Genomic DNA, 15645 nt, shown 5'->3' on the forward strand with positions numbered 1-15645 from the left:
TCTTTAGGCTACCCCAACTTGCTTGGGAAAAATGGTATGTTGTTGTTGTTGTTGGAATTTTAACCCCCTGTTTTTTTTAACTTCAAGTCAAGTTGACTTTTGTTTGACCAAGCGGAGCATCAGCATGACGACTTGGTGAGGAAGGGCGGGGACGTGGGAGGCAGTTAGCGAGCGAGCGAGCGAGGCAGCCATGAGCGGCGGCGGGATGGAGGTGGAGGTCCGCGTGGTGGGCGGCGCGCGGAGCTGCTTCATCGCGCTCCCGCTCCACCTCATCCACGCCCTCGAGCGCACCTCCGCGTCCGGCGACCTCCCGCCCGTCCTCGCGCTCGAACTCCGCGGCCCCGCCGGTGGCCGCTGGTCCCTCGCCTGGTCCGGCGCCGCGTCCCGATCCCGCGCCATCGAGGTCAGCGGCCAACAACCAGCCCCGCTATCCCGTTCCTTACGGCAGCAGTAGCTTTGTCAGTTTGCGTCTCTGTAAATCCTTTAGTCGAATTGATGCTTCCTGTCGGGAATCGGGTATTGTGGATGTCGAATTTATCGACGCCTTGTTCTATATCACGATACTGCGTGTAGTAAATTTTGGTACTGGTGCGTGGGCAGAGTGATTCATTGGTCTTAGCTGAATAGCAGTTTGACTAGAGACGTTAGAGTTGCAGGGGGTCAAAATTATCGACCTCTTTCCTACTTTCTTGTCGGTTTTGTACTGCTTTCGACATCTCTGCATACAGAATTGTGATGACCATCTCTTGTCTGTCCTCAATTTGTTTACCTCGCACACTCTTATGCAGCACAAGTGCAACCTGGATATCTGCAGTATTATGACATCAATGGTGTGTCTTGCAGGTTGCACAAGAATTGGCAGACTGCATTTCACTGCCTGATGGAACTATAGCACAGCTGAGCGTAGCTCGCTCTCTGGCCAAAGCTGACTCAGTCAGTATAGAACCATACAGTGAGGATGACTGGGAGATACTGGAGAGCCGTGCTGAGTTGGCTGAAGAAACAATCTTGAAGCAGGTGGTCTTTGGCTCAGAAAAAGGAAATAATCAACTTGTCTTGTTCTTGTGTAGTCTATCATGTTGACAGTTTTCACTTTTATTAGAGAAATTTATTTATTTATTCTTGAAATCAGGTCGGCATCGTTTATGAGGGTATGAAATTCCCCTTGTGGTTGGATGGCCATAATATTGTGAAGTTTGTTGTGGTGTCATCTTGCCCAGAGAAGTCAGTTGGTATACTTCTTTTACTTTGATTGTTGACTTCTGCATTTTTTGTTACAACCATTAGTTTCATAATTTGTATTTTTTTAGTATCCTTTTAACTTATTTAGTTATTTCAGTGTTAAAAAGTGATGTTTTCTTTATAGGATGTTATTTTGTGTGAAGTTGTTTTGGAATAGGTCAGTGAACACTTGTCGATAAGTAATTTTGTTGTAATCGAGGTAGAAAACAATTGTTGTGTAGCTTACAGAAATCAAATACTCTTGAGCTTCTTAGTTGTGCTTTCAGAAGTCATTACTGATTTACCTATAAAGTAATTGCGCTGTCCAGAGTCTGTTTTGTTGACAGAAAGGCTAGATACTTTTAGTATCTTCTTGTCAATTTTCCCATTTCCTCTGGAAACTGGCATGGGCTGATTCTCTGGTATCCTAAGATTAACTTCCTACAGCACCTAACTTGGAGCTACCAATCTACAGCATAATTCATGCAGGGTGCCTAATAAGATTATGTTTTGTAAGGTTTATGTTATCTTGAATCAAACATGTTACCTACTTTAACAATCTTACTAGTATGTAAGCAACTAGATTTTCCAAACTTGATATATGTTAGAGAAAATCTAGCTTAATGAACATCTTGTCCCTTCTTATAAAACTTGATACATTCATGCATGTAAGATGTCTAATGAGTACTTACTGGAACTAATGTATACCAAATACTAAAGATTGCTTAATTCTGGGAAATCGTGTGAGTAGTTCCAACATTCTATATAATTTTATATGATTTTAGTAATCTCATAATAGACAATCTATTCATTAAATGTTTCTACTTTTTAACTTATCAATTTTAATTTCTGTAGGAGAGAATAATTGCCTTGTATTCCTCCAAATCCTAGAAGGGTGGGATATATAGATCCTATACATGGGCCTCTAGTTGGGCCTCTATACACAGGCTCCACATATACACCAACACCCCCCCGCAGTCTGAACTACCGGCGCAGTGGTGTTCAAGACTGGACAAGAAGAGAGAACAAGAGAGTACAAAGGGCAAATATCCCCGCAGCCACAACTAGCCACCTGCTACGTTGAGGCTGGAGCGAAACTCCGAGAAGGTCGAACTGGGAGGTTGTCGGGACATGGAGTACCCGAACATCGCCGATGGCGACCCTGTCGCGCACGAAGTGTAGGTCGATCTCCACATGCTTCGTCCGCTGATGTTGGACGGGGTTGGTGGAGAGATACACGGCGCTGACGTTGTCGCAGTAGACGAGCGTGCTCTTGGCGAGCGGACTGTGGAGCTCCGCCAAGAACTGTCATAGCCAGGACGCCTCCGCCACGCCGTTAGCGACAGCACGGTACTCCGCCTCGGCACTGGAGCGGGAGACAACCGGCTGCCGCTTGGACGACCAGGAGACCAAGTTGCCGCCTAGGAAGACGGCGTAGCCGGAAGTGGAGCGGCGAGTGTCCGGACAGCCAGCCCAGTCAGCGTCGGTGTAGACCACCAGATCAGAAGAGGACGAGCAGTGAAGAACCAGGCCGAGGTCCACAGTGCCACCGATGTAGCGGAGGAGACGTTTCAGCGCAGCAAGGTGTGACTCCCGAGGATCATGCGTATGGAGACAGACCTGCTGAACAGCGTAGGTGAGATCCGGCCTGGTGAAGGTGAGGTACTGCAAAGCGCCGGCCAAACTCCGGTAGGCAGTAGGATCAGCCACCGGATCATCCAGATCAGCAGACAGTTTCGCCTGAGTGTCGACAGGAGTGGAGCAGGGCTTGCAATCAGTCATCCGGTCATCCTAGCCCGCTCCAGAATATCAAGTGCGTACTGTCGCTGGTGAAGGAGAAGACCAGACGGGCGAGGCTCAACAGTGACGCCCAAGAAGTGGTGGAGCTGACCAAGATCCTTCATAGCAAACTCCTGCTGCAAAGAGGAGATGACACTCTGAAGCAATTGCTGACTGGAGCCTATGAGCACAATATCATCGACATAGAGCAGCAGATAGGCAGTCTCATCCCCACGGCGGTAGATGAAGAGAGACATGTCAGACTTGACCTCGGTGAACCCCAATGTCAGCAAGAACGTGGCGAACCGAGAATACCAAGCCCGCGGAGCCTGCTTCAGACCATAGAGAGACTTGAGCCGGCAGACCATGTCCGAACGATTAGAGTCCACAAATTCCGCTGGCTGAGAGCAGTAGATGGTCTCTGACAGAGTGCCGTGAAGAAATGCATTCTTCACATCCAGCTGGTGCACAGGCCAAGAGCGAGAGAGCGCAAGCGAGATGACCGTGCACACAGTAGCAGCCTTCACCACTGGACTGAAGGTCTCATCATAGTCCACACCAGGCCGCTGGGTGAACCCCCAGAGAACCCAGCGAGTCTTGTAGCGCTCCAGTGTGCCGTCAGCCCGACGCTTTTGCGTCCAGATCCACTTGCCAGTCACCACATTGCAACCAGACGGACGCGGCACAAGGTCCCACGTCTGGTTTGCGAGAAGAGCCGCGTACTCCTCTTACATCGCGCGACGCCAGTGAGGATCCGCAAAGGCGTCGCGGACAGAGGAGGGTACCGGAGAGACCCGCGGCTCTCCCTCGGTGGCGGAGAGAGTCGCGGCCTGAGACGCCATCCGCCGAGTCACCATGGGATGGATATGCCGAGAATCCCGATGGATGACTGGCGGGTGGTACACCTCCGGCTCGGCTCGAGAGGGAGCCGGCGGCGACAGCTCCGGTGTAAGCGCCGCAGGAGCCTCCAGAGCCGGAGGCGGCGCCGGTGTCGGCGCCAAACGACGCCGGTACACCTACACCGGTTGAGCGTACCGCGGCGGCGCCGGCGTCGACGCCGAACGACGCTGGTGCACCTGCACCGGCTGAGCGTACCGCGCAGGTGCAGAGGGAGGCACCGGGGCCGCGCGTGGTGCAGCAGGAGACACCGGATCCGCGCGCGGCACGACCGGAGGTCCGGGGGCCGCGCGTGGCGCGACAGCGGGCACCGGGACCGCGCTTGGCGCAGCAGGGATCACCGTAAGCGGTGTCGGTGTACCAGGAAAACCTGCAGGGAAAGGACAGACAGGTAACGGTGGCTGAACCACCGGTTCAGTCGGAAACAAGGACTCCAACTCGGGGTCAGGAGAAGGTGTGGAGGTGGAGTAGGGGAAATCCGACTTGTCAAAGACGACGTGTCGGGAGATCAGGACGCGGCGAGAGGTGAGGTCAAAACATCGGTACCCTTTGTGGTCAGGGGAGTACCCAAGAAACACACAACGAGTCGAGCGGAGCGCCAGCTTGTGAGAAGCGATGGCGGAGGTGTTAGGGTAACACGCACATCCGAGGACCCGAAGGTGGTCGTAGCGAGGAGGGATACCGAACAGAGCGTGGTGTGGAGTGGGAGCAGGAGAAGCAGTGGACGGAAGGCGGTTGAGTAAGTAGGTGGCGGTGTGGAGGCTCTCAGCCCAGAAGCGCGGGGACAGAGAGGCCTGGATCAGAAGGGTGCGCACGACGTCGTTCGTCGTGCGAATCATCCGCTCAGCCTTGCCGTTCTGAGGAGAGGTATACGGACAAGACATACGCAGCTGAACACCCCGAGAGAGGAAGAAGGAATGGGAGGTGGAATTATCGAACTCACGCCCGTTGTCACACTGGACGGCCTTAACGGTGAGGCCGAACTGAGTGGACACCCAGGCAAAGAAGTGGAGGAGGATGGGGAAGGTCTCAGACTTGACGCGCAAAGGAAAAGTCCAAGAGTAGTGTGAGAAATCATCGACCACGACCAGATAGTATTTGTAGCCAGACATGCTGAGTACAGGAGATGTCCACAGGTCGCAGTGAACAAGATCAAAGTCATGCGTCGCATGCGAAGAAGAAGAAAAGAGAAGTCGAACATGGCGACTAAGCTGGCACACATGGCAGAGGTGCTCAGCAGGAGCCCTAGTACAAGGAACATCGGTACTACGACTGAGCTGAGCCAGAACGTCACGGCCAGGGTGACCAAGACGGCGGTGCCAGGTGGTGGAAGACGGCATCACGGCAAAAGCGGCAGACGAAGAAGAAGGCGAAAGTGGTGCAGCGGAAGACGGAAGGCGAATGGTGTAAAGGGGCCCCGTGCTGTCACACCGGAGGAGCGGACGCCGGGAGGCCGAATCCTTTACAGTGAGGTCAGAAGAGTCAAATTCGATGGAACAAGAATTGTCAGCAGTAAACTGACGAATGGAAAGAAAGTTATGAACCATCTGAGGAGCAAAACCCACGGCGGTGACAGAAAGACAAGACCCATCACTAACCATGATGGAAGAAGGACAAGAGGGGTGTGGGAGCCGGACAGAAGAGAGGATACCGGCATCAGGGGTGGTGTGGAAGGAGGCACCCGAGTCGACGATCCACTCGGTGCTGACCGGCGGCGTCAGCCCCATGACGCTGAAGGACTACGCCGGTGCAGCCTGGTCCCATCCCCCGGCCAGGTCGGCTGCTGGCTGGGCTGAGCGGGCGGGGTCCAGAACTGCGCGACCGTGGGCGGCATACCGAACGCAGGCCACACCATGGCCAGCGCGGCCGCCGCGGGCGTAGGCAGGGATGGCACAGCAGCAAAGGCGGATCCGGTTGCCGGGGCGTCGACGGCGCCCTGGGGCAGCCACGCGCCGGGGGCGGCAGCCTGCGCGGCGCGCGGCAGCAAGATAGGCAGCGGCCCGCGCGGGGTCCCTGGGCGCGACAGCGTGCGCGGCGGGCGCGACGGCCTGCGCGGCATGCGCCCGCGCGTCCAGCCTGGACGAGCTTGGCCTCGACGAGCTTGGCCTCGAGGTTCCGCAGCATCTCCTGCAAGCGCTCATGCGCGGTAGCAGGGGCGGCGCCGGGGGCCGCGAGAGGCGCGGCGGCTGCGGCGGCCTTGACGGCGGCCCTCGCGCCCTGGGATGCGGCGACAGCGGCGCGGAGGGCAGCCGCAGCGGTGGTTGCCTGGGCAGCGGCGACGGCATCGCCTCGCTGCGGGAGCACAACGGCGGCGTGGCAGAGCGCGCCCAGCGCGTCGAGCGGCTCCTGCGCGCCCGGGCCCGCGCCTGCGGGTGGGTGCGGGAGCGCGACGGCAGCGCGGCAGAGCGCGACCCGCGTGTTGAGCGGCTCCTGCGCGCCCACGCCCGCGACGGTGGCGGCGGCGGTGCGCGCGGCGGGTGCGGCATCCGCGGCGGGGACGCCCGCTGCGGCGGCGAAGACGGCAGCGGTGGAGGTGGGCGCAGCAGAGGCGCATGGAGCCTGCGCATCTAGACGCGGCGCCGAGCCGCCAGAGAGGGAGCGGGTCGGCGGCGGGGTACCGGGCGGCCTCTGTGCCAGCGCCCAGGGGCTGTGCGTCGTGCTCCTCCGCGCAGACGCGCAGTGCAGGGGCGCTGGAGCAGAGGAGGTGGCGTCCTGGATCCAAGCACGAGCAGCGCCAGGGGCCGCCGCCGGCGGCCCAGGGGGAGGCGGCCCTGGCGGCGGCGACGCGCCCCCTGCGCCACCCGCGCGCCCCGCACTATCGCCCGCGTCGGCGGCCGGATCGGGCAGAGGCCCGAGCGCCGCCAGGGCAGCAGCGGCAGTACCCGCAGTGCCCAGGGCGGCAGCACCCGCGGCGGCGGCGGCCCTGGCATCCGCGGTGGCGCCGGCCCCTGCAGCCCCCGCGTCGGCAGATCCGGGAGCAGAGGATCCGCCCGCGGCGGCGGTAGATCGTGCCGGGCGAGGCCACGCGCCCGCGGCCGGAGCAGAGGAGTGGGGGAAGGAAGAAAGGGAGGGGAAAGAGGAGAGGGGAAGGAGGGGCGGCGCCGGCGGCCGGCCGGCCATGGTGCCGGCGGCGGTGGCTGCAGCTAGAGGAGGAAGAGAGGGAGAAGGCTAGCTGATACCATGTAGGAGAGAATAATTGCCTTGTATTCCTCCAAACCCTAGAAGGGTGGGATATATAGATCCTATACATGGGCCTCTATACACGGGCTCACATATACACCAACAATTTCTTCTTATCTGTTGCTAAAGATCCACTGTGTTTTTCTTTCTTTTAGTTCGACTTGTGCCAGGAACTGAAGTTGCTGTTGCACCCAAAAAACGCAAAGAGCCTTCTCAGGATGTGAAAAAGCAAAGTACACTGGAGGAACCAGTAAAAACAAAGGCGCTCCTTCGTGTACAACAGGCTGATAGGAAGCATATACATACGTTCAAATATAAAGGTGTTGACATAGGGGTGGTTCTCAGCTATGCTGTGCTAATACACCCTGATACAGCTACAAGCGTTTCGGTTGGCAATCTCCAATTGGTCACTGTTTCACCTAAATCATCAAAGAAAGGACTTGCTCAAAATGGCAAAGAAGTTGCACAAAAGAAGGGAATTTCAGTAGCTAAAGAAAGAACCCTCGAAGCTGTGGTTTATATCTTACTCTCAGACTCTGTTGCCAAAGGACATGTTATGCTCCCCTACTCTATTCGACACTTCATAAGTGCTGATGTACACTCATGTGAGTACACGTGTCTTTCTTCCATTTACCTGGAAGCATCTGACTTAGTCTTTGAATTCAGATCTGAGGACAAAGTATTTCCTAATAGCTATTTTATCTGTATGCTGTTGCATCTTTTCTGCTCTTTATTTTACAATACTCTGAAAAGGTTTTTACTGATCCTAGGGGTATATATTAACACATACTCAGCTAATATCACGAAGGATGAGCCTTTAGTGACAATATCTTCTTTAAGGTTCAAGATGCATGTGAAAGGTGCCCATGGTAACAGCGAATTAGTCACTCAGGAAGGGGACACTTCGAAGATAACCAGAATTTCTCCGGAAAATGATGATTTCTTCCAGGAAGCTCATTATGGTGAAAGCAAAAGTCTTCAGGGTGCAGATATCGAGAGCATTTCTGAGTCCGTGTCAAAGCAGAAGTTTTTTCTTAAGCATTGGCTTATTGGACAACTTAAGGAAATGTGTTTACATGCTAGCCATACCGAGATAAGTTCAATAGTTTTACCAGCCAATGTTGTGCTCCATTTTGAGGTGGCACATAAAAAACCAAACAGAGGAGTTGAATTACTATACCTGCTCACATTTACTTCTGAAAACTCTAGTTTTGACAATACACAACTCAAGGTTGAGACTGCTTGGAGCGCTCCAATCGGCAATCCAGAAAATGTGGAACTGCATTTCAGGAAGTTGGAGTTAGGAGAGCCTGTATCTTTTGGTTCCATAATGGATAGTAGTGCCACTAATGGTTTCAAGTTGACACGATCTTCTTTAGGATGGATGGAGACTGCAATGTCAGATGTGACAAAAAGTAATACTCTTTAACCAGATAGCCAAATAGTTCATTTTGTGCATCTATTTGTTGTTTGTCTACTGCATTTCTTGCTGTTGGCTAGCTGACTTGATATGATTTCCTTTCTGAAGGATTATCTGTGCTGTTATCGTTAACTAGCCTGAGGTTATTTAACAGACTAAAGTTCCCCTTTCCTGGACATGTTCTTGTCTATGGGCCTCGAGTAAGTAACACCATCCACTTTATGTTGTAAATTTTGACATTATATTGTGTTTTCAGTTTTCATGTAGTACATCATAATTTTGAATGTTAATTGACTGTAGGGTATGCATGCATTTGTTATTTACAGCTTTGTGTGGCTCATTTTCTGTTTCAGGGTTCTGGGAAAACTGCTTTGACCAGGGCATCTGCAAAATACTTTGAAGATCATAAAGAGATCTTGGCACACGTGTAAGACACTCTGTGGAACCTTATTGTTCTGAGTTATGTTATGCTTCTTCTTTTGAAGAAAGCTCATTGTGACCTAAATCTTAATTATATCATTTGTTTTTCAAAGAGCAGAATATACAGAGATTGTTCCAAACTTGCCCTAGGCAAGGCTAAGGAGACGAGGCAAGCAATTGAGGACAGCATTTCTGAAGCGCTGCTTCATTCACCTTCGATCATCATATTTGATGATCTGGACAGTGTGATTTCGGTCTCTTCAGATCCTCAAGTTTCTCAATCGTCCAGTTCTTCTGATTCACTAGTAAGGTATTTGGCTGACATTATGGATGACTACAGGGTAAAGAGATGTTATGACAATTATCTTTATTCACATTGTTGAAATTTGTTAGAAATATGCTTTGATTGCGATTGTTTCAAATTTTCTTTTCAGATGTTATCTTTTTTCCTGTGGATAGTTATTTATTATTTTATTTACTTTTGCTTGCCTTAACCACTTTCTAGGATAAGACTCGAAGTACATGTGGATATGGACCTATTGCATTTATGGCTTCAGTTCAATCACTTCAGAGTCTTCCTCAAGACTTAACCTCTTCTGGTTATTTCCTTTTCTACTGTTCTTCAAAGTCCAGTGGTTGAGTCTCCGACTTCAAATGTATAAAAATGTTTTTTTCCCCACAGGTAGATTTGATTTCCACATTGAGCTTCCTGCTCTTGCAGTCCCTCAGCGCAATGCACTTTTGAAACATCAAGTTGAGGAGCATGAGTTGCAGTGTTCTGAGGAAGTTCTGTCTGAGATAGCATCAAAATGTGAAGGTTATGATGCATATGACTTGGTAATGCTAACTTTTTTTTCTCTTAAACTGGTGGGAGATAAAAGCTGACTTTTATCATACTTTTGTCTCATGAACTTTTTATGATTATAATTATGGCAAATTCTTTCAACAAGCAAAAAGGGGTGAAAAAATGTTTCTTAGGCAAACATCACAAATATTTTCAGTGGTCTAGCGTACATATATTTTTTTTGAATGAATTTGGTGGGTAAAGAATACTCATCCTGTATATATACTATTTTGTTACAGGAAATTTTGGTTGATAGGGCTGTGCACGCTGCTGCTTCTCGGTTTGTTCTGCCTTCTAATGCCTCTCCGAACTCTGTGAAACCAACTTTGGTGATGGAAGATTTCTCAAAGGCAATGCACGGCTTCCTTCCTGTCGCAATGCGTGATCTTAGAAAATATGCTCCTGATGATAAAGATGGTGGCTGGGAAGATGTTGGAGGGCTAAATGAAGCAGTAACTATTATTAAAGAGGTGCACATTTCTTGCTTTCTTTTTAAAGGTGTTCATCTCATCAATATGCTCCTGAAGAACTAACCATTTTTGGACACCTTTCATTTGGTTGCCTGTGTAGATGGTCCTACTTATATTTGTATTCCTTCTTGTAGACCCTTGAATTGCCATCCAAATACCCAAATATATTTACCAGGGCACCTGTACGGTTGCGATCAAACATTCTCCTGTATGGACCACCTGGATGTGGCAAAACTCACATTGTGAGAGCTGCAGCCGCAGCTTGTTCTTTGTGATTCATTTCAGTCAAGGGCCCAGAGCTATTGAATAAGTACATCGGTTCATCTGAGCAATCTGTAAGGACATTTCTTTCCTTTGAGCATTGCATGAATGTTCCATGTTTTTTCCCCTGCGTACACTAAAGATATTTGAAGGTGTAGGATATTTCCTTGTCTCTTGCTTCATCAACCATGTTCTCCAGTTATGAACAAGACACTCAGATCATCATGTTTCTAATGTTGATAAACCAATTCCAGGTTCGTGACTTTTTTGCAAAGGCAGCTGCAGCAGCACCTTGCCTGCTATTCTTTGATGAATTTGACTCCATTGCACCCCAGCGAGGAACCCATAGTGCTGGAGTTTCTGATCGTGTTGTTAATCAGGTAACTGACTGTCTCCTTGCCTCTAATGCGGCGAAATTTCAAGGTTCATTGTTACTTATACAGAAACAAGAACGATCTAAATGTCCATTTGCTTGATTGTATGCAGTTCTTGACAGAACTAGATGGTGTGGAAACCTTGACTGGAGTATTTGTATTTGCAGCTACGAGGTTAGCTCCATGCAAGCATGATAAATGTCATAGCTTTTGCAGACCCAGTCTTCAGCTCTTCTATTGTGTACTTTTACAAAGGGATGAAATGTGCTATTGAGTTCCTTTTCTTTTATTGCTATGGACTATGATGACCGGCCACACATTGTTTTGCATAAGAGTTTTGCATAGGGTGAAAATGCTATGGAGTTTTTCTTTTTGTCTAACGTTAGGGAATTTGACTAAATAGCTAGCTTATTTAGTTAATTTGTGTTGCATATTCTTATGGGATGGCTTATTATTTTGTGCAGCAAGCCACAACTAATTGATGCTGCGCTCTTGCGGCCAGGAAGGTTTGATCGTCTAGTCTTTTGTGATTTTCCTCGATGGGATGAACGTTTGGAAATTCTGAAGGTGCATTCTAGGACGGTGAGTCTTCTCTTGGAAACCTGTGGCTGTTGCTTCTGTCATGTTTTCTCGTGTCTAATTTCACCAAACTTTCCAGGTGCACTTTTTTTGTATGTTGCATATTTAGAACAATGCTAGCTTCCATCTTAACAAGTTTTCAGCTTCTCTTAGTTGGGTCTCATTTCTAGTTTTGCTTTTAATTTTAGAAAGACTTCAAGATGAGAAGTGTATTTACGCATTTCATGACAGTGTGTTTTTTCATTAAGGTATTAGCATATTGCTTTCAATGTTTCATTTATGTCTTTTGTTGGTATTAGGTTTCACTGGCAAGTGATGCCAGTCTGGAAGATGTTGCTTCTCTGACCAAAGGATTTACTGGTGCTGATCTTGCTGCTATTCTAACGGATGCTGGGTTGGCAGCAGTTCATGAACTTTTGGACAACCAAGGGAACGGGATCCCAGAAAGAGAACCATGCATCAGCAAAGAACTTCTCATGTCTGTCACTAGGAAGGCTAGACCTTCTACACCTGCAGACGAGAAGAGGCGGTATGATAGGGAGTTTGGTGAATTTGTGTCATCCAGGAAGTCTATTTCCACAAAGGTGTACCTCACATCCAATTTACCTCATCAAATCATTGATAGATGTACTGGAAAAAATCCAGAACCCTCTAGTGTTTCTTGTTACCTGAGATTCCATGAATAACTGTGGCAGCATTCGGTGCAGGCAAGAGAGTCGAAAGGCAAAAAAGTCACACTAGCTTGAGTCTCTCCAACACATCAGCAAGTTGCGAAATCGATCAGGTAAGGCCATGGGTTAGGCTATTTATTATCTACATTTGATGAACGTCCACAGAATACGATGTTGAGCATTTTGAATTTTTGATGAACTTCTTTCTACAATGAAGATGCTTATTCAGGTTACTCTTATGAATGGGGCAGCAGAAGATTGCTAAGCACCATGGTTGTGAAGCAGGAGCTTTGTGCTTAACTTTCCTCCAAAAGAAACAACATATACGAAGACAACTAACCAAGGTTCACTTGTGTAGTTGTGTTGTATGCTGAGGAGGACAGCCATTGAAGGAATCCATGGCCGAAGGTGCTCCGACCAGATGTTGATAGCATTGTCACAATTTTTTCGACGACGGGGTATAGTATATAGTAAATAGAAATGCTAACAGAAAACATACATGTTAATCCTTGGTCGTCTGTAAAGGATGCTGTGATATGGAGCCTCGGAAATGTTGTTTCTGCACGGGTGGAGCTGATTGATTCAGAAATTCAGCTGTTCTTTGCGCGCCGAATTGGCGATTGGTCTAGTGACATGTGCTCAGGCCTCAGGGTGGGGCTTTTACCATGGCCCTCTCTAGCCACGGGACAAGGAAGGATTTGCAAGGGTTGAGAGTTGATTGAGGGGATAAGTGGGTGCCACCACTTAGCTCTGCTGAATAAGCACCAGTTTTGTTGACATTGTAATGATTTTTTTTAATAGCAGCACTGGTTGGTGAGTGGCCTTTTCTGTTTGTATCATATTGGTTTTGTTTTGGTGGTTGCGAAAAAAAAGAGAGTTGGTTTGTGGTGACTCAGAGGGCCCATTGTAAATGCAAAGCCCAAACAGCAAATAACGTTGGAATTGGCGCGAGAGGTCTTGTGGGCCTAATTGTCATATGGGCCGGAGGGTGAGTTTGGTGGCGAGCCCAACAACGCAAATACACGGCCCGCCAGCACTCTGAGTTAGTGGGCCCGCGGTGTCAGTAGGCTGCCAAGAGGAGGGAGGCGAGGGCGAAGCCGAGCCCGACCGCGACCGGCGTGGAGAGAGAGAGAGAGAGAGAGAGAGAGAGAGAGAGAGAGAGAGGCGCAGCAGCCAAGGGGGAGGGAGAAGGAGAGGGAGAGGGAGAGAGATCAAGCAACCAGGCGGAGGAAGGAGGGGAAGGCGGAGGAGTCGGCGATGGCGTCTGGATGGGGCATCAACGGGAACAAGGGCCGCTGCTACGACTTCTGGCTGGAGTTCAGCGAGTGCATGAGCCGCTGCCGCCAGCCCTCCGACTGCGGCCTCCTCCGCGAGGACTACCTCGAGTGCCTCCACCACTCCAAGGAGGTGAGCTGCCGCCCCATCCGCCTCGACCCCTAGTGTCAGATCCCCGCCCATCATCGTGTTACCTTACCTGTGTTCGACCGCCTAGGCTAGATCTGCCGCGTCCGTCGCATCCCTCCTATGCCAGGCTCCGATTTCGCAGTCTGGCCTCTGTTGTCGTCATCTCTCTCGCATGAGGAAATGGTTGAGGTTTGACCTCATGTCCATTGTATTGGAAATCCATTATAGTACCGCTCGGACATCCTAGGGTATGTGATAGGGACTTAATAGATGAATTGGGATCTGACTCCATTATATGCTTTAATTGGACAGATTAGCTTGAGGGTTCTGTGTTGCAATTGCTCATGTGCATGGATAAACTTAATAGTAACGAAAATTCCTGAAATGGAGACATTGCGCTATATTTCCTGTAATATTCTGGTCCTAATGTCCTAAAACAGAGTATTTTGGTTCCTTTCTTTGCATTTAAGTTGGCAATTCTTACTTCTTGTGATTGGATAACTAATTCCAAGGATTAGTGTTCCAGGATATGACTAGAAAATGAAATCACTCAAATTCTGATTGGATAACTAATTCCAAGGATTAGTGTTCCAGGATATGACTAGAAAATGAAATCACATTCTTCATGCTACTCCTCAACATAGCATATTAGCATGTCCTCTGAACACGTAAAAATGGATAAACCCCTGATTCCAGAAAACCAAGAAATATTCTGAATTGTTGACTACTGAATCCCATTACGAGACAAGTCAATAAAAAATTAGAATACCTCTATTTGTCTAAATTCTGTTGTTGTAAACTTCTGGTCTATTAATTTGGATTTTTCAATAATTATGACAAGTTTTTTTGTGGGGAAAATGGATAATTGGGATGAGCTGATCTCGGAAAGTTGACTGAACCCTTTGTGATTCTTCTTCTGCAGTTCCAGCGCAGGAACAGGATCTACAAGGAGGAGCAACGTCAGATCAGAGCTGCTGCTCGTAAGGCCAAGGAGGAAGCCGAGGGAGCCCCTGCTGTGGCAGCTCACCATTAGTCTCCCTGTCAATTTTTATGTGTGTTGTTTTCTGTCGACTCATCTTTGGTTCGGCTGTGATGCTAAGAGCAAAGTAATAATCCTCAATCTCTGTTGGACTACACAGATTTTTTTTCCCCAGCTCACTCCATGACTTGTTCTATATCAAGACTTAAGTTAAAAAGTCACGGTCATGAAGTTTCTACATGTTGGGGATATTGAGCAGCAAATGGTGTTTGAATCAAGCGTTAAACATTTGCACATGGACATCTCCGATGTCTCTTGATTTTTCTGTGGCACTCGAAGAGAAACATTGTGCTTTTACTGGATATGATGGTCTCTGTTCGCCTAAACGGCCGTTTAGTCTGTTTAAACAACGTTTAAATGGTAAACAGAGGTCACCCGTGTTGTTTAGGCCCTAAACGGTGAATTAAACGCTTGGACCATTTAAACCCATTTAAAATGTTAAAATCCGTCTAAATCGTCTAAACAGAGTCGAGTTAATCATGATTAAATGAGCTAGATGGTTATTTACTTCATAATTTAGTCAATAGGAGGATTACAACTACCACAATCAATACCGAACCAAGTAGCACCGTAAGTATATAAAATGTTGTCGGATTTAAATTTCTTCCAGAAAGATTATTTGGTAGAATAGTTACTTTTTACATGTGTAAATATATAGACTTTCTAGCATATTTGACATTTACGTATATAAATACGCATATTTTAATGTTATTATGCCAAACCGTTTAGGCCGTTTAACTCCGTTTAAACACCGTTTAAATGGTCTAAACACTAAACAAAGGGTGACCGATTGTTTACCGTTTAACGTCTAGGAAAACATTGATGATGGTTGATTTTGGTGAGATAGTTTCTGGTTGTTGCTTTGCACGCCCATCCCGAAATTGTTCACCAGCCTTATCCTTAGTTCATTAATTTGGTTCTGAACTTCATCAAATTATGGTTGAAGATAATGAGAAACGTTTGGTGGTTCTTCATAAATGTGCTCTCATTACCGCGTCACGCTGTTGGATAGATAAAGTAATCACCTACTTATGCCATTTTATGTTTCAGTCTTCCTAATATTTGCCATCGGTTTCACCTGGTGGT

At 48.7% G+C, this 15645-nt stretch overlaps 2 protein-coding genes across 3 annotated transcripts; both read left to right on the forward strand.

The window, feature by feature from the left end:
• Nucleotides 1-152: 152 nt before the first annotated feature.
• Nucleotides 153-12950, forward strand: LOC120713820 (peroxisome biogenesis protein 1-like). 2 transcript variants are annotated; one of them, XR_005691291.1, is made up of 18 exons: nucleotides 153-403; nucleotides 844-1017; nucleotides 1133-1232; nucleotides 7233-7682; nucleotides 7848-8492; nucleotides 8606-8697; nucleotides 8851-8924; nucleotides 9036-9258; nucleotides 9423-9516; nucleotides 9600-9754; nucleotides 10001-10231; nucleotides 10366-10566; nucleotides 10747-10872; nucleotides 10979-11040; nucleotides 11331-11448; nucleotides 11745-12029; nucleotides 12153-12229; nucleotides 12371-12948. XR_005691291.1 is itself a non-coding variant. In XM_039999799.1 (17 exons), exons 1-16 carry the CDS (start codon nucleotides 191-193, stop codon nucleotides 12189-12191), a joined length of 3081 nt encoding a protein of 1026 aa, XP_039855733.1. In that variant the 5' UTR covers nucleotides 153-190; the 3' UTR covers nucleotides 12192-12229; nucleotides 12334-12950. The 2 variants fall into 2 exon arrangements, 1 of the variants encoding a protein (XP_039855733.1); XM_039999799.1 differs by lacking the exon at nucleotides 10366-10566 and having other exon boundaries at nucleotides 12334-12950.
• Nucleotides 12951-13202: 252 nt separating this feature from the next.
• Nucleotides 13203-14801, forward strand: LOC120713822 (NADH dehydrogenase [ubiquinone] iron-sulfur protein 5-B-like). Its single transcript, XM_039999801.1, has 2 exons — nucleotides 13203-13523; nucleotides 14443-14801. Exons 1-2 carry the CDS (start codon nucleotides 13374-13376, stop codon nucleotides 14551-14553), a joined length of 261 nt encoding a protein of 86 aa, XP_039855735.1. The 5' UTR covers nucleotides 13203-13373; the 3' UTR covers nucleotides 14554-14801.
• Nucleotides 14802-15645: the final 844 nt, after the last annotated feature.

The sequence above is a fragment of the Panicum virgatum genome, chromosome 6K, assembly GCF_016808335.1.
Source record: "Panicum virgatum strain AP13 chromosome 6K, P.virgatum_v5, whole genome shotgun sequence".
NCBI classification, from domain to species: domain Eukaryota; kingdom Viridiplantae; phylum Streptophyta; class Magnoliopsida; order Poales; family Poaceae; genus Panicum; species Panicum virgatum.